Source organism: Centruroides sculpturatus, unplaced genomic scaffold (assembly GCF_000671375.1).
Source record: "Centruroides sculpturatus isolate CEXI.00-Female unplaced genomic scaffold, Cexi_2.0 scaffold643, whole genome shotgun sequence".
NCBI classification, from domain to species: Eukaryota; Metazoa; Arthropoda; class Arachnida; order Scorpiones; family Buthidae; genus Centruroides; species Centruroides sculpturatus.
Genome location: NW_019384794.1, coordinates 400,077 through 419,043, shown reverse-complemented (window position 1 = coordinate 419,043; position 18,967 = coordinate 400,077). Strand labels below are relative to the sequence as shown.

The 18,967-nt window shown below is 28.7% G+C and overlaps 1 protein-coding gene across 1 annotated transcript in view; it reads left to right on the top strand.

The window, feature by feature from the left end:
• The first annotated feature begins 1,251 nt into the window (after positions 1-1,251).
• LOC111629377 (CD151 antigen-like) overlaps positions 1,252-18,967 on the top strand; it is a 26,668-nt gene continuing 8,952 nt past the window's right edge. The window contains exons 1-4 of the mRNA XM_023373268.1: positions 1,252-1,314; positions 10,621-10,719; positions 15,726-15,923; positions 16,213-16,296. Coding sequence (XP_023229036.1) covers positions 1,252-1,314; positions 10,621-10,719; positions 15,726-15,923; positions 16,213-16,296 — 444 coding nt within the window. The remainder of the gene's footprint in view (positions 1,315-10,620; positions 10,720-15,725; positions 15,924-16,212; positions 16,297-18,967) is intronic.

Here is an 18,967-nt window from a genome sequence, read left to right as displayed (position 1 = left end):
GATCAGGTAAGAGAATTATTTTTTTTTACAGCAATTTTAGTTACTTATTATCATTGAAAAGGATTATGTTGTGACAATAAGAACTCGAATTAAAAAGTAGCATTTGCATGAACTGGGTATATATCAGGTGCGGAACGTGTGCCTGTGTGTGATAGAGAGTTTTTAGGTAATATTGGACCACTTTTAAATTCTGTATGTGATAGAGAGAGTTGCTTAGGAAATATTTGCATTTGCTACTTTTGCGTTCGTTATTTTTTGCTCTATTTTTACTAAATTTATATACGTTGAAGTGGAGACAATAGAATGACAAGTTAAAGAAAGGCATATGTCAAAACGGCTGCTGGCTGTCAATTTGACAGATATTCGTTATCTCTTTACTATCAGATGAACCCGACGTTGCACGGACAAAAAGTAACGATAGCGAAAATTAAGATTTTTAGATTATAGCCGATTTTACCCGTTTTCACCGGATTCAAGAATTAGGTCTCCCTCTTCCGAGATTAATTAGAGAATTTTTACATGGTCTGAAAATATGTTCGATTTTCTGCAAAAACGCAAAAAACCGCATCTAAAATAGTACAGTAAAGCAGAGTTCTTTAAGATAATCCTTAACCTTGTCCCTCTCTCCTGCAGGGATAATTTCCAAAAATTTCTTCTTAGTGTGCATTCTCAAGGTGTATCCTACTAAAACGCAGTCAAAAACGCAAAAAATTGATTAAAATCATTATTGAATTTTAATAGAATAAATCTTTAGTATTCAAAAAGAATTTTTATTTAAATAACCTATAAAATAAAAAAAAATAATTTCATTATAATGGAGAATTAACTTACTTGCTTGCTTTACTTGAATTATATGGTAAATTTTAAATTTTAAAATCTAAAAAAAAACTTGTTATATATTTCAAATTCAATATTTCGAATTTTTCGAATTTTCTATTTATTGTTTTTGGGTTGTCCAAAAGATGGAAATTATTAAAATATTTATTAATTGCCAAAATGTATACTATATATGTCACTATTTACTTTCTTTGTTTATTATTTACACTTTATACCGACTAAAATTGACTCTCTCCTCCTCTTCCCTCGAGGGAGGTTGAAATTTTCAAAAATCCTTTTTTAGTGTGCATTTTCGTGACGTCCCCCACTAAAATGGAAAGTTTTTCCAAATTAAGATTAATAAAACGCTACTTAAGAAGTTCAATAAGCCAAAGAAAACTTAGAAATCTATCATTAATTTCTATTGAATCTACAATGGCTGCCACTCTAGATTACGATTCCCTAAGTAACGAATTTGCTAAAGTTAAAGTTAGAAGGGTAAAACTGTAGTAGATTCTTGTAGTTGATACTTGATATCATTATGTTAAAGTAATTTTTATTTTCAAAGTAAAAATAGTATTCGTACAATTTGTGCAGTTTTTTAAATCACAACCGAAGGTATTTTAGAGAAAAACATTTAAGGGGTGGCATTTCGAAGACTTGCATCACACTGAGGAAATCTACGGCATGGATCTGCTTGCATGCATCACTGGTATAAATTAGGGGCAACCAAGGGGGGCGCCATGATAGGATCTCGCTCCATCCTAAAACTTACCTCGGGCCGGCACTGTACACAGATAGAGGAGAGGAGACATTTCTTCCATTAAACCTCATGCCACATAGTCTTGTCTGCGTCACCTCATCGATTGGAACAGAATCCATATACTCTCCAAGTATATGGATTCTGTTCTGCACAATAGCGAGGTTGAGGCCAAAGTTTTAAACGTGAAAACGTGTACGTTGGACGTTCAGCACCGCTTTCCTATAAGCCTAGAAGTTTGACAATTGTGTTTGGATAGTCAGTGGAATCATGCTTGACACTCCAAACACCATTGTCAAACTTCTAGGCTTACAGGAAAGTAGCGCTGAACGTCCAGCGTACACGTTTAAAACTTCGGCCTCAACCTCGCTAATATCTTTGTTGCTGATCCCTCTCATAGTATTCCTCCCGTGTTGGCATCAAAGAGCATTGTCTCTCAACCACGTGTCAATACATACCACCTCTCTTCTCCCCTGCCAGGCTTATTGCCATTTCAGGCAACATAGAAGAGAGGGACATTCTAAAACTGTACAAACAAAGGATTTATGACTGAAAATTTCTCATTTTATACATAATAAGTGACCAAAAAAAAAAAAAAAAAGAATACTGAGAGGAAATCTCTTGTTATCATAGATAAATTTAATTTTATATTGTACTAGCTGCAAGGACCCGCTTCGCTGGGTTTTTAAAAAGTAACGATAGTGAAGATTAAGATAATTACATTATAGCCAATCTTACCCGTTTTCACAGAATGCAAGAATTAGATACCCCGTTTCCAGACTAATTAGAGACCTGGTCCCGATTCTATTTTTGGATGTCTCCTGTTCACATCAAGTCAAACGAACTATTTTCAACGTTTCTGGAACGTTTACAATCGTTCTATAATCGAACCGATATTCGAATTTTATGTTCAAATTTAATTCGAACAAAACATTTGAAATAGAAAGCCACTTTCAACCACTTTCAGCCTTATATCTCCCACACCCTTATAGCTATCGAGACACAACCCCCCTGGTGCAGGAATGGAGACTTGGGGCTACTACCACATACAAACACCATTCACGTGCGATGTGTAGTTTTGGCAGAAAAGTGAAATATAGGGACATACATGTCCATTTATATATATATATATATATATAGATAGATAGATAATTAATTAATTTTTAAGTTACATGAGCAAAACATGAAATCATTTAATGAAGTGTAGCTGGTAATATTGTGAGGCACTTCCAGAGTATTGCCAAAATATTAGAGTTCCTGTTTATTAACTAATTATTCTAGATTTTTAAACTTCTCTCAAAATACATTTAATCTATTTTCTAGACATTGACTTCTAAGAATCCTAAAAGATCTCTATATAGTGAGAACTTTCCTTCTATCCTGTCTATATACCATGAACAACTTAAATACAAAACACAATTATTACAAACAAATACAATAATTTATATAATCATTAAATAACATCATTTACTAAAGCAATGATTTTTTTCTCAAGTATATTCTTCCATAGCAACAGGACATTCTTTGAGTTTTTGAAAATAAGCAGATAAGTGCAAAAATGCTTGAACAATTAATTTTTGCAGTTTATTATTCCATTAATATTTTCTTTGCATTATTTTGGAGTTGTATTTTCTAATTATTTTTGATTTATGAACATTTTCATGAAAACAAGAAAAACACAACTTAAAAAATCCAGCAAATAAATTTACTAATAAAAACGTTTTTGATTAGTTTCACCGATCCTCTTCAGTTACAATGAAATAGAATGTAAAAATAGAACATAAATTTAAAAATAAATGATAATTCCAAAGTAAATACATAAAAATACATAACTGAAATCATAGTTGTGAATGATAAATAACTAACTACAGAAATAAAATAAACAATAAAAGGTAAAAATAGACAAAAGAAATGTCCCTTAATAAAATTAATTTTCATAAAAAGACTGCCATGCGGTAGCTAAGTTATCGACATCTCTATGGTTGATGCAACTGGCTTTTTGTGCACTTTAAAAATCTCCAATCTTTCAAGATATCTCATAGTATTTATATTCAGTGTTGGTTTGACGATCGATACCTGTACCCATTGTAATGAATGTCCTGATGTTGAGCGTAAGCCACCAGCGCAGTGCTATCGAGATTTTTATCAATTGTATACTTATGTTCTTTGAGTCGTTGTAAGTGGCACATATTAGCTCTGGCCACTTTCTTATAATCTAATAATCTCCATGTTGTATATCGACGCAACCCAATGATATTCAGAATTTTAAGGAATGATAAAAAAAAACCGTATGACCTTAATTTGGCCACGGGGTTTTACTCAATCCTATTAATCGACCAGCATTTTGAACCAAAACTTGTATATGTGGGTGCCACTATGCACAACTTACAAGTTTTGGTTCAAATATTAATAAATTATAATAAATTATTAAATTAATTTAGAACCTTCTTTTATTCCAGAAGGTTCTAAATTAATTTAATAATTTATTTATTTAATTTTAATTATTAATTTACTTAAGAGATGGCGCCTAACGCCTACCTCTAATGACAAATTACTTTATTCTAATCATTTAATTAGCCATATAATAGCCCAATATTTAGGCAATCGTTTGACAGTTTATTATCATTTATCGTTTATTTTTAAATTCACATTCTATTTCATTGTAACTGAAGAGGATCAGTTAAACCAATCAAAAACTTTTTATTAGTAAATTTATTTGCTGGATTTTTAAAGGTGCATTTTTCTTGTCTATTTATCCAGTTGATAGAGAATATATTTTCATGAAAGGTACACTGGAAAAGATTAGGACCTGCTACAATAGAGAATGTTTATTTCATAGGGAATACAATACATACTTATATTCTACATATCCTAGACAAAAATATTAGCTGCTTGGTTGACCAGTATCTCAACCATCAGAAATTGCTTAAAAAAAAACTATGTAATAGTCACTACTTTACTATGTATTGCCAGCTTACTCTATTGAAATCTTGACTGATTTGTAGACAGTGTAAGCTTTTTCTATTTCCCTATAAATCCTTACAGAAATTTAGAAATAAATACTGTAAACTACCTTCTGTAAATTTCTATGAGGATTAATTAATCTTTATGAAAAACTTAATTAATGAATTAAAAAAATAAGTCTGTAAATATTTAAAGTTTTTTCTTTTTCACTTTATAAAAATTGGGTTTTGTTAGGCAATAAGCATGGAAAGCAAAGCATAAAGGCACCAACAAGTAAGTGTCCCACTCTAGGACCAAAAAACTGAGAGCCTGGATGCCTTGATTTGAACCTGGATGCTTTCAAATGACTTAGCATTATGCTGCTTGTGCATCTAGTGTTGCTCCCAATAAAAATCAATAAACAATCCTTATGGCAGTTAGCAAACTTTGTATTTATGAGTGTTTTAGTTTTCATAAAATAATGGAAATGAGTACAGCAAAACCAGTAATTAAAGATTCCATAGTGTAGAGAAATTTTAAATACAGTATATAAATTTTCTAGCTTGTTTCTTTGGAATTTTTCAAATTCAATTATGACACACTTCAAACTGATTCATTGTAAAGAATCTATTTTTCACAAATACAAATTTCCATCTCACTTTTTTTTTCTTCTTGTTATAAATAATATAAAAATTATCCTTACTTCCAATAACTAAATTGCATCTTATTTTTGATCTGATCATTTTACTTCCAAAAACTATAATTAACAGCAAAAATCAAACCTGCTATATATTTATTGGACACTGGTTTCTCATTTATTTTTCCTAATGCTTGCTTGAACTTTTTTGATTTTGTTAAATTTTTTAAGCCATTAATTATTAATATTTTAATAAGCATGTCTACAAAAGCCTTAATTGAATCCCAGTGAGATTTTTAATATGAAATAAAACTTTTGAACTAATATTTTCAATCTACAAATGGAGATTTAGATATTTTGTCAGATTTAAATATTTTCAATGCTCCAAGTATCTTGATTAGGTCAAAAACATTTGTCCAGATTTAAATGAAAAATGAAACGTCATCAAGATACTTGAAACATTGGAAATATTCAAATCTGACAATAATGGCTATTGCATTAATTTTAAAGATGAAAAACGACTATTTTATACATGGCAATCTTTATATGATCATGTGATCAACTATGATGTAACAGCATGATGAAAAGACATTGTAACAAAATGTTCTTGTTTATTTTTATGCATAATCTTTCAAAAGCTGGACACTTCAATCTACTCATTAAAAAACTTTTATTCCAATCAACAGGAGTTTAATTTTTCATGTAAATTTCGACAAACATTTTCAGCCTAATTAAGTTTGCTTCAGTCTCCCATTTTTCGTTCTATATTGGAATTCCAAACTCTTGCTGGTTAGAATAAAAGGTTCTTTGGTGAATAGATTTTTATTTTTGGTACTTCTAATTACATTTATATTTACTTTTATTTTTCTGTATATTCAAGAATTTATTTCATTTAATTTTTCTAAAAAGTCATTGTTTTACAGATCTGAAATCATCTCTATTTGTAGATTTGAACATTAGTTCAAAAGTTTTATTTTGAATTCAAAATCTCATAGAATTCAATTAAGGTTCTTTGAAAGACATGTTTATTGCTGTAATATTTGCCTACGAATTGATGTTATAACTCCATTAATATTTTAAACCTGAGGCTTAAAATATTAATTTTTATTTGAAACTTATTTTTACAGTATTGACAGTAAAATTCATATCAGGCCTTTTCATCCTTTTGCCCAATTGCAATTGGGGAAGGAAATGGAAAGTTATGAATTTGTTTGTTTTTAAAAGTTTTCATAAATTAAAAAATCATTAAAATTTTCTTTAAAAACAGTTAATTCTTGCAGTCAACCTTGTTACACTTAAACAGACTTTAATTTCTTTTTCTATTATTTTTCTTTTATATTCATGCAGAGACAATGTCAATTAGTTATCTATGAATGCAAAATAGAAATTTTATCTTCTAAATACAGTAGTTACTCATTACTTTCTTCAGATTTTTATCATATTTAGTAGAACATTATAAAGATCAATTAGTTCAGAAACAATTTCTTCTAGCATAATGTGAATATTGATAATTTAACTGCAGAAATTATTTGCTATCCAAACAATTGAAAATATCTTGAGCCTATTATTCGAAGAATGATAAATATCTATTAATGTTTAAAACTGTTTTCTAAGGTCTGACTCCTTTGAACTTATAACCGATGAAAGACTTGCCTGAAAGTGATAGGGAAGGATTCTGAGTTTATATTTATATAAACTTTTGTGTTTATTGACTTCAGTAAAGCAGATTATTGGTTTTTCTAAAATTATTGCAGTGGAATCATAAAGTTGCTTCACAGTGGACCGTGCCTGTGACTTCATTACTTCATTCCTGCAAACTCCTCCCATTTCCCTACCTACTACAGAGCTGCTTTGGGATTGCACTATATTATAAATAAGCTATTGAAAACTCTTAACTTGTAGATTTTTCTTCAATTAATGCATTGTCCTTTTACAAAACTAATTTCTCATTTTTTTACAATGTATTTATTTCATGAATCTTCCTCTTGATTTTTTTCCCACTGTTTGCTATTGTTTAGTCATGTAAATATTTACATCTTTTATGGGGAAATGATGGTAACGAAACATTCTTTACCCACCCTTTACTTTTCCTTAATACTTTTTTGCATGATAGCGGAAAATATCAAATTGTACTGTACACAGTTCAATTGAGCAAACCAACTTCCAACATCTTGCTTACCAAACTTTAATATGTCTCTAGATGGTGTTAAAGTAGCTGTGCAATAAAATTTAAAATATCTAATGGGGTGAGAAATTTAAATGTTTTTAAAAAACATTAGGAAAAATACTCAATCTGTTCCCACTTTAGGGAGGTGATTAACATATTTCAATGCCACCTATAAGAAAGGAATTTATTCTTTTTCATTATACAACTCTCTTTAACATTATACAATATCATATGCATTTTTCCAAAGTGACAATGCCTCTTCAGCGATACAATGCAATTTACATGCAGTACATTTATAGTTTACAAATTTATCTCAACATGCATCAACATTGATGCCATTATTTAAATTAATAATATTTACATTTTTCTTTTTAATATCATAACAGAGTGAGTGTTTTTCCTCGTGTTCTTAAAAAACAAATTTAACTTAAAGAAATAATTCAGATAGATATAAGTAATTTTTCTTTATTGTTGATTGTTGTGTCCATTCATTTCTTTATGGATATATTGCATTTATGATATTTATTAATTTATCTTCTGCATTTGTAAGTTTTGGAAAAACTCACAAATGCTGTCTGTTTTATTTCCTGTACTTAAATTTACATGATTGTATAAATTTTTAAATGTAATACTTACATTAAGTTACAAACATTGCTTTTCTTTTAATATTTTAATAATTGTAAAATGGTAATTTTAAAATATCTTAATCTGTGCATAAAGCTGCATATTTTTTTATATTCAATTATTTGTAATTTTTTTAATAGTGATAGATAAATCTAAATTATTTTAAGATAATTTCTTGTTATAAGATGGAGATGATTCTAAATTTTTTATTTTGTCTTTTTTATTATTTTGTTTGAATTAAATCATTTTATTATTTTTTTTTGTGGTAAATTATCTTAAGATATTGTGATTTATATATAAAAACTAATGTTTATATATTTTTTAATATAAAATTTATTTAATGATGAAAAGATTGAAGCTTATAAATTTTAATATATTAAGATTTATAGTAATCCAAAATTCAATTTTCAGATGACAAATATACTTTATATTAATTAAAGTTAAGATTAAGCAAGATTAAGACTTTTGGTCAAGTAAAGAATTTGTTTTACATTTGAATCATTGTAGATTTACAATGAATTTATAATGATTTCACAATATACAGCACATTATTACTTAAATTGATTACAGGGTGTCCCATAAGCAAAATCATTATGGAAGCAGGTATTGTGTTACTCCTGTTACTTGCACATGATGATGATGATAATGATGGAAACTATCACGTTCCGATACATTCAAATATGTATGAAAACATACATTTTAATGCATTGGTCATGATAATTTGAAAAGAACACAAATTTGTTCAAGATTATAAATGATGTGTGTGTATGTGTACATGTTATAAATAAATTTCAGACAACTTCCAGGAGGGAGTAAGAATATGGATGAGATCTAGAAAATTGAAACGATTTCCTGAATGGAGTATATCAAATCCATATTGCACATTTTTGCACTATACAACATGATATATACAGTGGTACCTCAGGATACGAAATTAATCCGTTCTGAAACTAAGATCGTATCATGAAAATGTCATAAGGTGAATCATTTTTTCCCATACGATTTCATGTAAACCCAAATAATTTGTTCCAACATGAAAACACACTCAAATTAAAGCTAAGTAGTACATTAAAAAAAATAACTTTTATAAGGAAAACACTGAAAAATGCATTTTGTAATTGTAAATGTATAAATAACCATAATAGAATAATAATTGATTAAAAAAAAATGTAGTTTTATTTGCACTTTACCTTTGAGGATAGACGATGGTGGAGGTGTAAACTAGTGGCAGAAGAGAGGGAGAAGGGAAATGATACTAAAACTTAACTTACATAACATAATGTAACAATAACTTAAAAATAACTTAGAAAAGATTAAAAATTTAGTGTTGTTTTATATATATATATTTGTTTTTAATTTTTTATTCACTGCTTTTTGCTTTCTTTTCTTCACTTCCACCAGCACTTTCACTGGATAGAGGTCGCTTGGTAAAATATCTATCCAAAGAGGTTTGTCTTTGTCTACTTTTTAAAATGTTTCTAAAATGACTTAGGCAAATGTCATTACTCCAAGCAGCAATACGGCCAGTGTGAACCTTTTCAGGATGTTTCTTTTCAATAAAATCAGTCACTTTCTGATAATACCTCAAGATTTCCTTTATCGAATGAGATCCTTCCATGACAAAGCAAACATGCAGACTGAGACCAATGAACAGAAGTGAATAAAAAAAATGGTGCTGTGAAATAATGTATCATCGTATGGTGAGTTTTTGTTCGTACCGTGGAGCAAAATTATGTTCAAATTTCATGTCGTATTCTGAAAATTTCGTATGCTGGGGCATTCATATCCTGAGCTACCACCGTATATTCTAATTTTTCCTGTAAGAATGAAGTTGAGATTTCCTGTACATCATTAATATTTAGAAATAAATGCCATAAAAGTAATAGCAACGATTTTAACTTTTATCTAAGGAATAAGTGTAATTACAACTAATGCATATTTAGAACTTGTTGAAATTTCAAATTACTGTTAAGATGAAAAATTTAATATTAAAATTAAAATGTGGAAAAACTAAACTTATAAATATAAGAACTTTGAAGGATGAACTATTTTAATTTAATCATTTTAATTCTGAGAAAGGTAAAATTTTAAAAATTTTTATTTGTAATAAGAAATATAATATCTGAAGTGAATTTGATCTAATAATATAAAAATTTCTTAAAATGAATTTATTATTGTATAGTATACTTTGTTTTTCAATGTAAATATTACTTTATTATTAATTTATTTAACATTAAAAATCTGGACATATCATCATAATGATGATGATATATTTTGATACTTCCATTTTTTTTGCTCTCATACTGATTTTCATAGGGAGAAGAGGTAAGATGCTGGGTGTACATATACTCATTTCTTAAATTTCTTATGCTTTTAATAATTAGTGTAACTTTAAATTAATGTTTTCATTTTTTTAATATTTTTAAAGATTTAATTCTGCATATATATATTTCAACAAAATGAATATTCTTAAACTTAAAAATATTGCATGAACTTAGATATGATTATAATAAATCACTGTAAAAGTTGATAATTTCACAATTAAATAGGCCTATCAAAATATAATAAATATTATATTATTATACTGCTGCTGATTGTTGTTGTTATTACTTTAATGTTTTAAACATTGTAATAAACTTTATAAATTATAGATAAAATTTTTCTCTCTTTTAGGCTAAAAAAGTCATTGCAGATGAATTAACAAAAATCATTCAGAAACAATATGGTAATAGTACAGTGGCAAACAATACAATTGATGCTATTCAGCATGACGTAAGTATATTTATTCAAAAATTTAAAGCTATTAAAAAACTAATTTAAAAAAAAAACACAAAATCATATTAGGGAATGATTGATGATGATGATGATTTAGCAATCACATATGAAACTAAAATATAATTTTTGAATGGGCATTTCCTTAATATTATTATAATAAATAAATTAACTATAAATTTACACATATACAATGTTAAAATAAATTAAACTAAAATAAAGGTTTAATTAAATCATGTACTTCAATTTTCATATAACTTTTTTTAAGCTGACAAATTATCTGCTTGATTCTGTGTTGATATTTTTTAAATTTTTATAGCAAAACTTTTTTCAGAATTTACAGAGTGAAAATACTTACTTTAAACCTTTATTTTAACATTGTATGTGTGTAAATTTTTGCTTTCTTTAGCTTTTAAACTAGCTTCTTATTATGTTAACTCACAAGTTTAAATTAGAAACTTGTATATTTTTATAAAAATAAATACATAAAATACATACACATTTTAATTTTAAAAGCTTTGTACAAATTTTAAGTGTTTCAATTCTCACAATCTCATTAATTTATTTACTGCTAAAAAACTGAGAGGGGGTTTCTTTTTTTTTTGAGTTAGACAAGGCATACACCACAAATTTTTATTTTATTTTTGAGTTAATAAAGATAAACATTGTAAGTTGAATAAAATCCAGTATAGAAAGAGGAAGAGCATTTTTTAAAATTTTATTAAAGACAACTTCTGGTATAAGAAATTTTACCCTAGATCACTAAACATTCATCTGATAGTCTAACAACTCCTGCCAGTTTTGCAAATTTGATGTGTTCCTTTATTGTATCCATCATGCCAAACACAGTAGTTTCCCACTTGGACAAATAAGTCACCCAAGAGTGATAACCACAGAAGTACATTTGTTTCATTCTAAATTTTATGTGAAATTGTTGTGTAACAATCGAATGTTTAGTGACAATGTGCTGAGATTTAAGCTATGTATTGTCTATTTTTGTGATTTCATGGTTATTTCTAAACAGGCCAATTAGTTTAATTTTTATGCTATAAATACAATACTAAGGCATAATTTATTTACACTTGAAATAGAATAATTGCCAATTGTTATTTTTTTTTGCATAGTTTCTGTATTTTATGATTATTCATATGACCAATGCAGAGTCAACTTGCATTAATATGAATTGCTAGTTAGTTCGTTTTTTTTCAACAGTTTGTATTAACAATTTTCAGGGTTGTGGTCAAGGTTGTATAATTTATGGGGTTAAGGATTAATAGGTAATAGAAATCTCTAAATTATAATATCTTGAATTAATTTACTAAATAAAGTTAAATAAAATTAATTTATTTTTGTAAATAAAATTTATGATCTAAATTATTTTCAAATCAAATAAAATGAGTAGGAGACTGCATTTGCTGTTTAAATATGGAGCAGTATATCAGAGTGGTTAACCAAAACAAAGCTAAAAGAAATTTGTGGATTTTTTTTTCTGTTGAAGATTGTTTGAAAAAGTAAAAAAAATTTTTTGGTGCCAAGAGTAAAACAGGAGCCAAATTTGGTTCACTCCCCAATATGCAAACTATCATTTGTTTTTATGGGACCACGTCCATTTGAAGGGATGGGCATTCTTAAATTTTAACCCTTATTTTCTGAGTAAAGTACAATGGTCCACTAAAACAAGATGTTTGAATTGCTCTACAATTGGAGGTCCAACCCATCTTTGCTTACTAGAACAAAAAAAATCTCTTCTACTTTTATTACTGTACTACTGTACTTTGCTTTTTGCACTTTTTAATGTGAATAATAAAATATTTATTGGAAATAGTTAGTTAGTTCTAGGGTTGTGAAGACAATTTACAGTTCAGGACCCTTAGTCTTGAGTTTTTTGTGTTACAACTCCGAACATGTTGGTGTCACGTGGTACCATCTCACAATCTGACGTCAAATCAGTAGTCTAGAGTTATAACTCATATGCTTTCCCATTGCTGCTCACATTGAGTTGCATATGAGATCACTTCATGAAAGTGAAAATGGCTGACAGATATGCTAATCTGATCGCAATCTAAGCATTAGAAAGAGCCAAGAGAGTTGTTTAAGAAGGCAATGAATTTTTTGACCACAAGTAGATGCCATTTCTTTTCATGTCAAGTCAACACTAATAAAAAAAATTTAATTCATAATTGATAAAATTATACAGCAAATTTTCCAAAAATAAAAAGAAGTATCTAATTCATTGAAAAAGAGAATTAAAATAATACTAAATTATATGTATAAATTATTAGACCATAGACACTATATTAAGATTATTTATTAATCAGAAGTGTTCTGATTAATAAATAATCTTAATAAACAAAACAATTTAAGAAATAGATCAAGGAAGAAAACTATATGAAAAAAGGATTAAATTAAAATACTTTCTCCATTACACAATGGATTTTTAGCTCCAATACACAATTAATTTTTCAACTAATTCTCTTCACAAATCAAATTGTCTTTTTCTTGTAAATTTGTTGTCAAATTTTCCACTGTTCATTTTCTTATTATTTTCTATATATGTTACTAATATTTCATTTTCTTCTTTTTGCTTATTTTTTAAAATAAAACATTGGAGGTTTTCATTTTGTTTCTAAGTGCTATATTGCTATAAGACAAAACTTTTTAACTATAACACATGTAAACTAATTCACGTTGATTTGTTTACAACTTGTTACAGTTAAGTTGATTGGTCAAATCATTATAGTCGCAAACACAGATGAATTGTAAATAATCCCATCATGCTTAACAACACAAGTGAATATGGCCTAATTCCGCTCGCCTTTTGAGTTCACTTGATGGGTCTAACTCAAGACTACCGATTATGTGAGTCGTAGTAACACAAGTGAGTTCAATGACGTCAATTCGAGTACAACATGAAAAACTTGAGACTAAGGACCCAAGACATCCCATTGCATAATTTTGGTGATCCAAATTTCACAAAACCATTACTGGTACTCCAACCTACTGTTCTAGGTTATGACGTGGTAGTTCAGCTGGTATCAAGGAATTTAAAAACTCCACTGGGTTTATACAGCAGTGCACTACATTTAAAGGCAGTAAGTTTTATGCAGAATGTGTATACTTCCCCAACATTTTGGAGTAATATAGCTTAGTGTCGATTCCAGGGTATAACTAATAATCATACAAACTTTGGTTCAGATCTATTTCAGAATGAAGATTTGTATAAAGTGCAAACCAACAAGAATATATATATATAAATCAATTCTTTAAGTATAAAAATCAAAGTTTTATATAGTTTTTCATAAAATACTTAAGTGGAAAGGATTTGAATATATGTACTGTACTTATTTATATTGACATTTTTCAAACTTTAGTTTTTTCTATAATGTTCTTTAAAATGTTTTTATAAAATTCTTGAAAACTTATGATTAAATTATTATAATTGATAACATTTTAAAATACAGTATTTCATACAGGGTTGTATACAAGTTGCATTTCATTAGCAGTCATTTCATTTGATTAACTTAAAAATATAATCATTGACAAAAACAGTTATGCATCAAGGAGGAAACATTTGAATCATATTATATTTGCACTAATAATGGGACAATTTCCTGTAGAACAATACTGCAATTTAAAGAAACCTTTAGTATCTTGTAGGATTACCTCTTGCCTGGATGTATGTGGCAATATGTACTGTATCTTATCCTGACAGCTTTGCCCACAGATGCCTCTTGCTTGTAGAAGGCCAAATTTGGAGACTAAGCCAGCTGAGGAAATGTGATAACATGATAGATATTTTTGGGGAACCCTAGCGGTGAGCAGCTAAACATTCTTTGTTTGAGAACACATGAGGGTACATAATAATTTCTTGATTATTCCTGAACATTCCTTCTCCACTGTCAACATTCCTTTCTCCACTACTAGGTATGATTGGCTGTCATCTGAGATTGCTCCCCATGCAAGCTGTCTGCCATTCAACAGTAATGGTGAGATTCCAGTGGTCCTCCATACTAATATGGTGGTGATTTCTTCTCAAACAGAATCTGGATTTTTAGCTAAAGATAATACATTGCCATAGCAGCCCATGATTCTCTCTCATGGAATCACTGCAAATGAATGTTGTTGGAACACTTTACTGGCAGTAACAAACTATTGGGGTGTTAATGGCAAGACTCAGCTGTTGCTGTGCATACAAACCCCTTCCGACCCACGCTCGAGTCTGACTCGAGCAAGGTTTATAGCGTTAAAAAACCGGGCGTTTGGGCCCCCGAAAAAAAATTTCTTTTATTTTTGGAATGTTTTTAGGTCCCCCCAAATTTTTTCAAAATTTTTTTCCTGCGCGAAAAAATTTTATAGCGATTTTAATCAACCTTTAATGACGCGCGCTTCACGCTTTATTGCTTTTTAATGTTTTTTTAATGGGAGTTTTTTANTTAAGTTTTTTTTAATGGGAGTTTTTTTTTATCAAATTTAATTAATCGTTCTAAAGTTATAGTGCACCGATTTTCCTTCGGTAAAGCTATTTAAAGCTGCTTTCCGATGTCAAAAACGACCTCCTATAGTTTTAATTTTTTTAATTAATAGATTTTATTTTATATATGTTTAATTAATTGGGGGGTCGGAAATCGCAATAAAAATTATAATTTTTTAAAAATATAGGGCTAGTTACTAGTCACCCTATTTTAAACACTTGTCCTCTCGAGACGTCTATGAGAATGTCCCGGGAAATCCGACTCCAGCTGTATTCAAGGTCATCCAGATGTGTAAACAATGACTCATTGGTGTTAAATTTCACAGAAAGGCGAGACAAAGGAAACTAAATGATGAAGCTTTTTAACCAAAATTAACGCATTTCTTTCGTTTTTTTCAGTTTTAAGTATTTTTTATGTTTAATTAAAAATTTTTTTAAACAAGTGGAAAAAAGGGGTTAATAAACATACTTATACATGTTACATACTTTATTTATTTTGTTTTTAAAATTTTTAAAGTAACTGTATTCATTTTAGCTTCAATGTTGTGGAGCTAACAAGCCAGAAGACTGGGCTGAATCTAATTTCAACAAATGGAGAACTGATGTTTCACTGATTGATAAATTATCAAAAAAATTAGGGACATATGAAGTACCAGAATCTTGTTGCAAGAATCCAGAAACATGTGTGAAAATGCCACTAAATGGAGTTTTAGGAGATTCAGTTTACTCAAAGGTTTGTAACTGTAATTGATTGATTTTATGAATATAAAAATCATAAAATAAAATTTTATATTTTCATAACAATAAAACTGTACAAACATAACCAAATGAGTAAAGAAAAACTTCTATAACAAATAAAATTATTACTACATAAAATTTCATAATGAAAAAAAATTAATGATTGTAAATGAATTGATATTTTCATGTTTTGTGATTATTATTTGAAGTTTTTACAGAATTAAAATATACATATTTTGAGTATTATCATGTATTTATTTATTAGGAATATTTTTCCTTTATAGGGTTGTATTGATGCTATGGAAGATTTTATAAAAAATAACTTGAAGATTGTTGTTGGCATTGGAATTGGTTTGGGATCAATACAAGTGAGTCTTATTTAATTATCATCTCAGAAGCCTGACTTAATTTTATAATTCTTTTTATTTATATATAAAAAGATCATAAAATCAAATAATATATATATATATAATTCTATAAAAGGAAAAATAATGTGATATTTTAATGACAAAATAAAGTGAAATTGAAAAATCCTTGAATGTTTATTACCATTTTTGTCTTATCACATGGTACTATTAGAGTTGTATCAATAGTAGAATCATGATTCTGTCAAGATGATAGCGAATTCTTTAAAATTTGAAAGTTCTCTTAGGAGAATGACTGGTGAAAGTTGTGCACTTGTTTAAATCTATCATAAAGCAACTATTCCTCACATATCCTAGCCCTGTGAATAGTATATGTTAAGTCTGATATAGTCATATCTTCCTTTTGAGTTTTGGGCATATTTGCCTTCCCAATATTATTTTAAAATCAGGTTCTATAATTAAAAGTTTTAATAGAAAATTTTGCCAACTTCACAATGTTTCACTTTCAAGACATCAAACATGTCTAAATTGAAGATGATCACTGATGTATCTTAATTGACAAAGAAATAATAGTGTTGCATGAATTTCCTGAGCAAGTTCTTCATAATTACATTACATTATGCTCCAATGTGTAATTTATGATTTTCAAACAATTTTTTTTTTTTGTAAAAGTCCTCAGTATTATCAGCAGTGGTGTTAGTAACCTGTAAAAGGTGAATGAATAAGTCACTTATATCACTATTGTTTTCCTATTTAGATTAGATTAGGTTGGTTTTCCTCTACATTAAAAGAAAGATATGTAAAAAAATGGTAACAGCTTTAGGTTTAAATTTCTTATAGAAGACAGACTGTATAGAGTTGGGACTATAGTTTTGCAAAGAAATTTTGTTTGTGCCATATTGAATTTCCTGGTGGCAAAAAGACTAAAACTGATAAGTTTTGTGACTTTTGGAGGATACCATTTTTTATTATTTATGACCTATATTAATTTTAGAAATTTACTTATTTTATAGATAAAAATCTAATAAATGACATCTATTTTCTTAGCTAATGACAATTTGGTATCTGTGTAAAATGATCAATCAGTCTATAGATTAGATCAAGAAAATTATTTTTCTGTGTAATAAAGTTAATATTAGTGATGTAACGAATATTCGGTTACTATTCGGTATTCGGCCTATTTTTCACTATTCGGCCGAATACCAAATATTTAATCACTATTCGACCGAATACCTAAAAACAGGAGTAATAAATAACAAAAACACAGTAAATTAATTATTTTGGTATTTAGATTTAATGTTATCGAGATATAAATCAATTCTTTAAGTATAAAAATCAAAGTTTTATATAGTTTTTCATAAAATACTTAAGTGGAAAGGATTTGAATATATGTACTGTACTTATTTATATTGACATTTTTCAAACTTTAGTTTTTTCTATAATGTTCTTTAAAATGTTTTTATAAAATTCTTGAAAACTTATGATTAAATTATTATAATTGATAACATTTTAAAATACAGTATTTCATACAGGGTTGTATACAAGTTGCATTTCATTAGCAGTCATTTCATTTGATTAACTTAAAAATATAATCATTGACAAAAACAGTTATGCATCAAGGAGGAAACATTTGAATCATATTATATTTGCACTAATAATGGGACAATTTCCTGTAGAACAATACTGCAATTTAAAGAAACCTTTAGTATCTTGTAGGATTACCTCTTGCCTGGATGTATGTGGCAATATGTACTGTATCTTATCCTGACAGCTTTGCCCACAGATGCCTCTTGCTTGTAGAAGGCCAAATTTGGAGACTAAGCCAGCTGAGGAAATGTGATAACATGATAGATATTTTTGGGGAACCCTAGCGGTGAGCAGCTAAACATTCTTTGTTTGAGAACACATGAGGGTACATAATAATTTCTTGATTATTCCTGAACGTAGCACTGTCAACATTCCTTTCTCCACTACTAGGTATGATTGGCTGTCATCTGAGATTGCTCCCCATGCAAGCTGTGTGGGGACAGTCTGCCATTCAACAGTAATGGTGAGATTCCAGTGGTCCTCCATACTAATATGGTGGTGATTTCTTCTCAAACAGAATCTGGATTTTTAGCTAAAGATAATACATTGCCATAGCAGCCCATGATTCTCTCTCATGGAATCACTGCAAATGAATGTTGTTGGAACACTTTACTGGCAGTAACAAACTATTGGGGTGTTAATGGCAAGACTCAGCTGTTGCTGTGCATACAAACCCCTTCCGACCCACGCTCGAGTCTGACTCGAGCAAGGTTTATAGCGTTAAAAAACCGGGCGTTTGGGCCCCCGAAAAAAAATTTCTTTTATTTTTGGAATGTTTTTAGGTCCCCCCAAATTTTTTCAAAATTTTTTTCCTGCGCGAAAAAATTTTATAGCGATTTTAATCAACCTTTAATGACGCGCGCTTCACGCTTTATTGCTTTTTAATGTTTTTTTAATGGGAGTTTTTTATCAAAATTAATTAATCGTTCTAAAGTTGTACTGCACCGATTTTCCTTCGGTAAAGTTATTTAAAGCTGCTTTCTGATGTCAAAAACGACCTCCGATAGTTTTTTAATTTTTTTAATTAATAGATTTTATTATATATATGTTTAATTAATTAGGGGGGGGGTCGGAAATCGCAATAAAA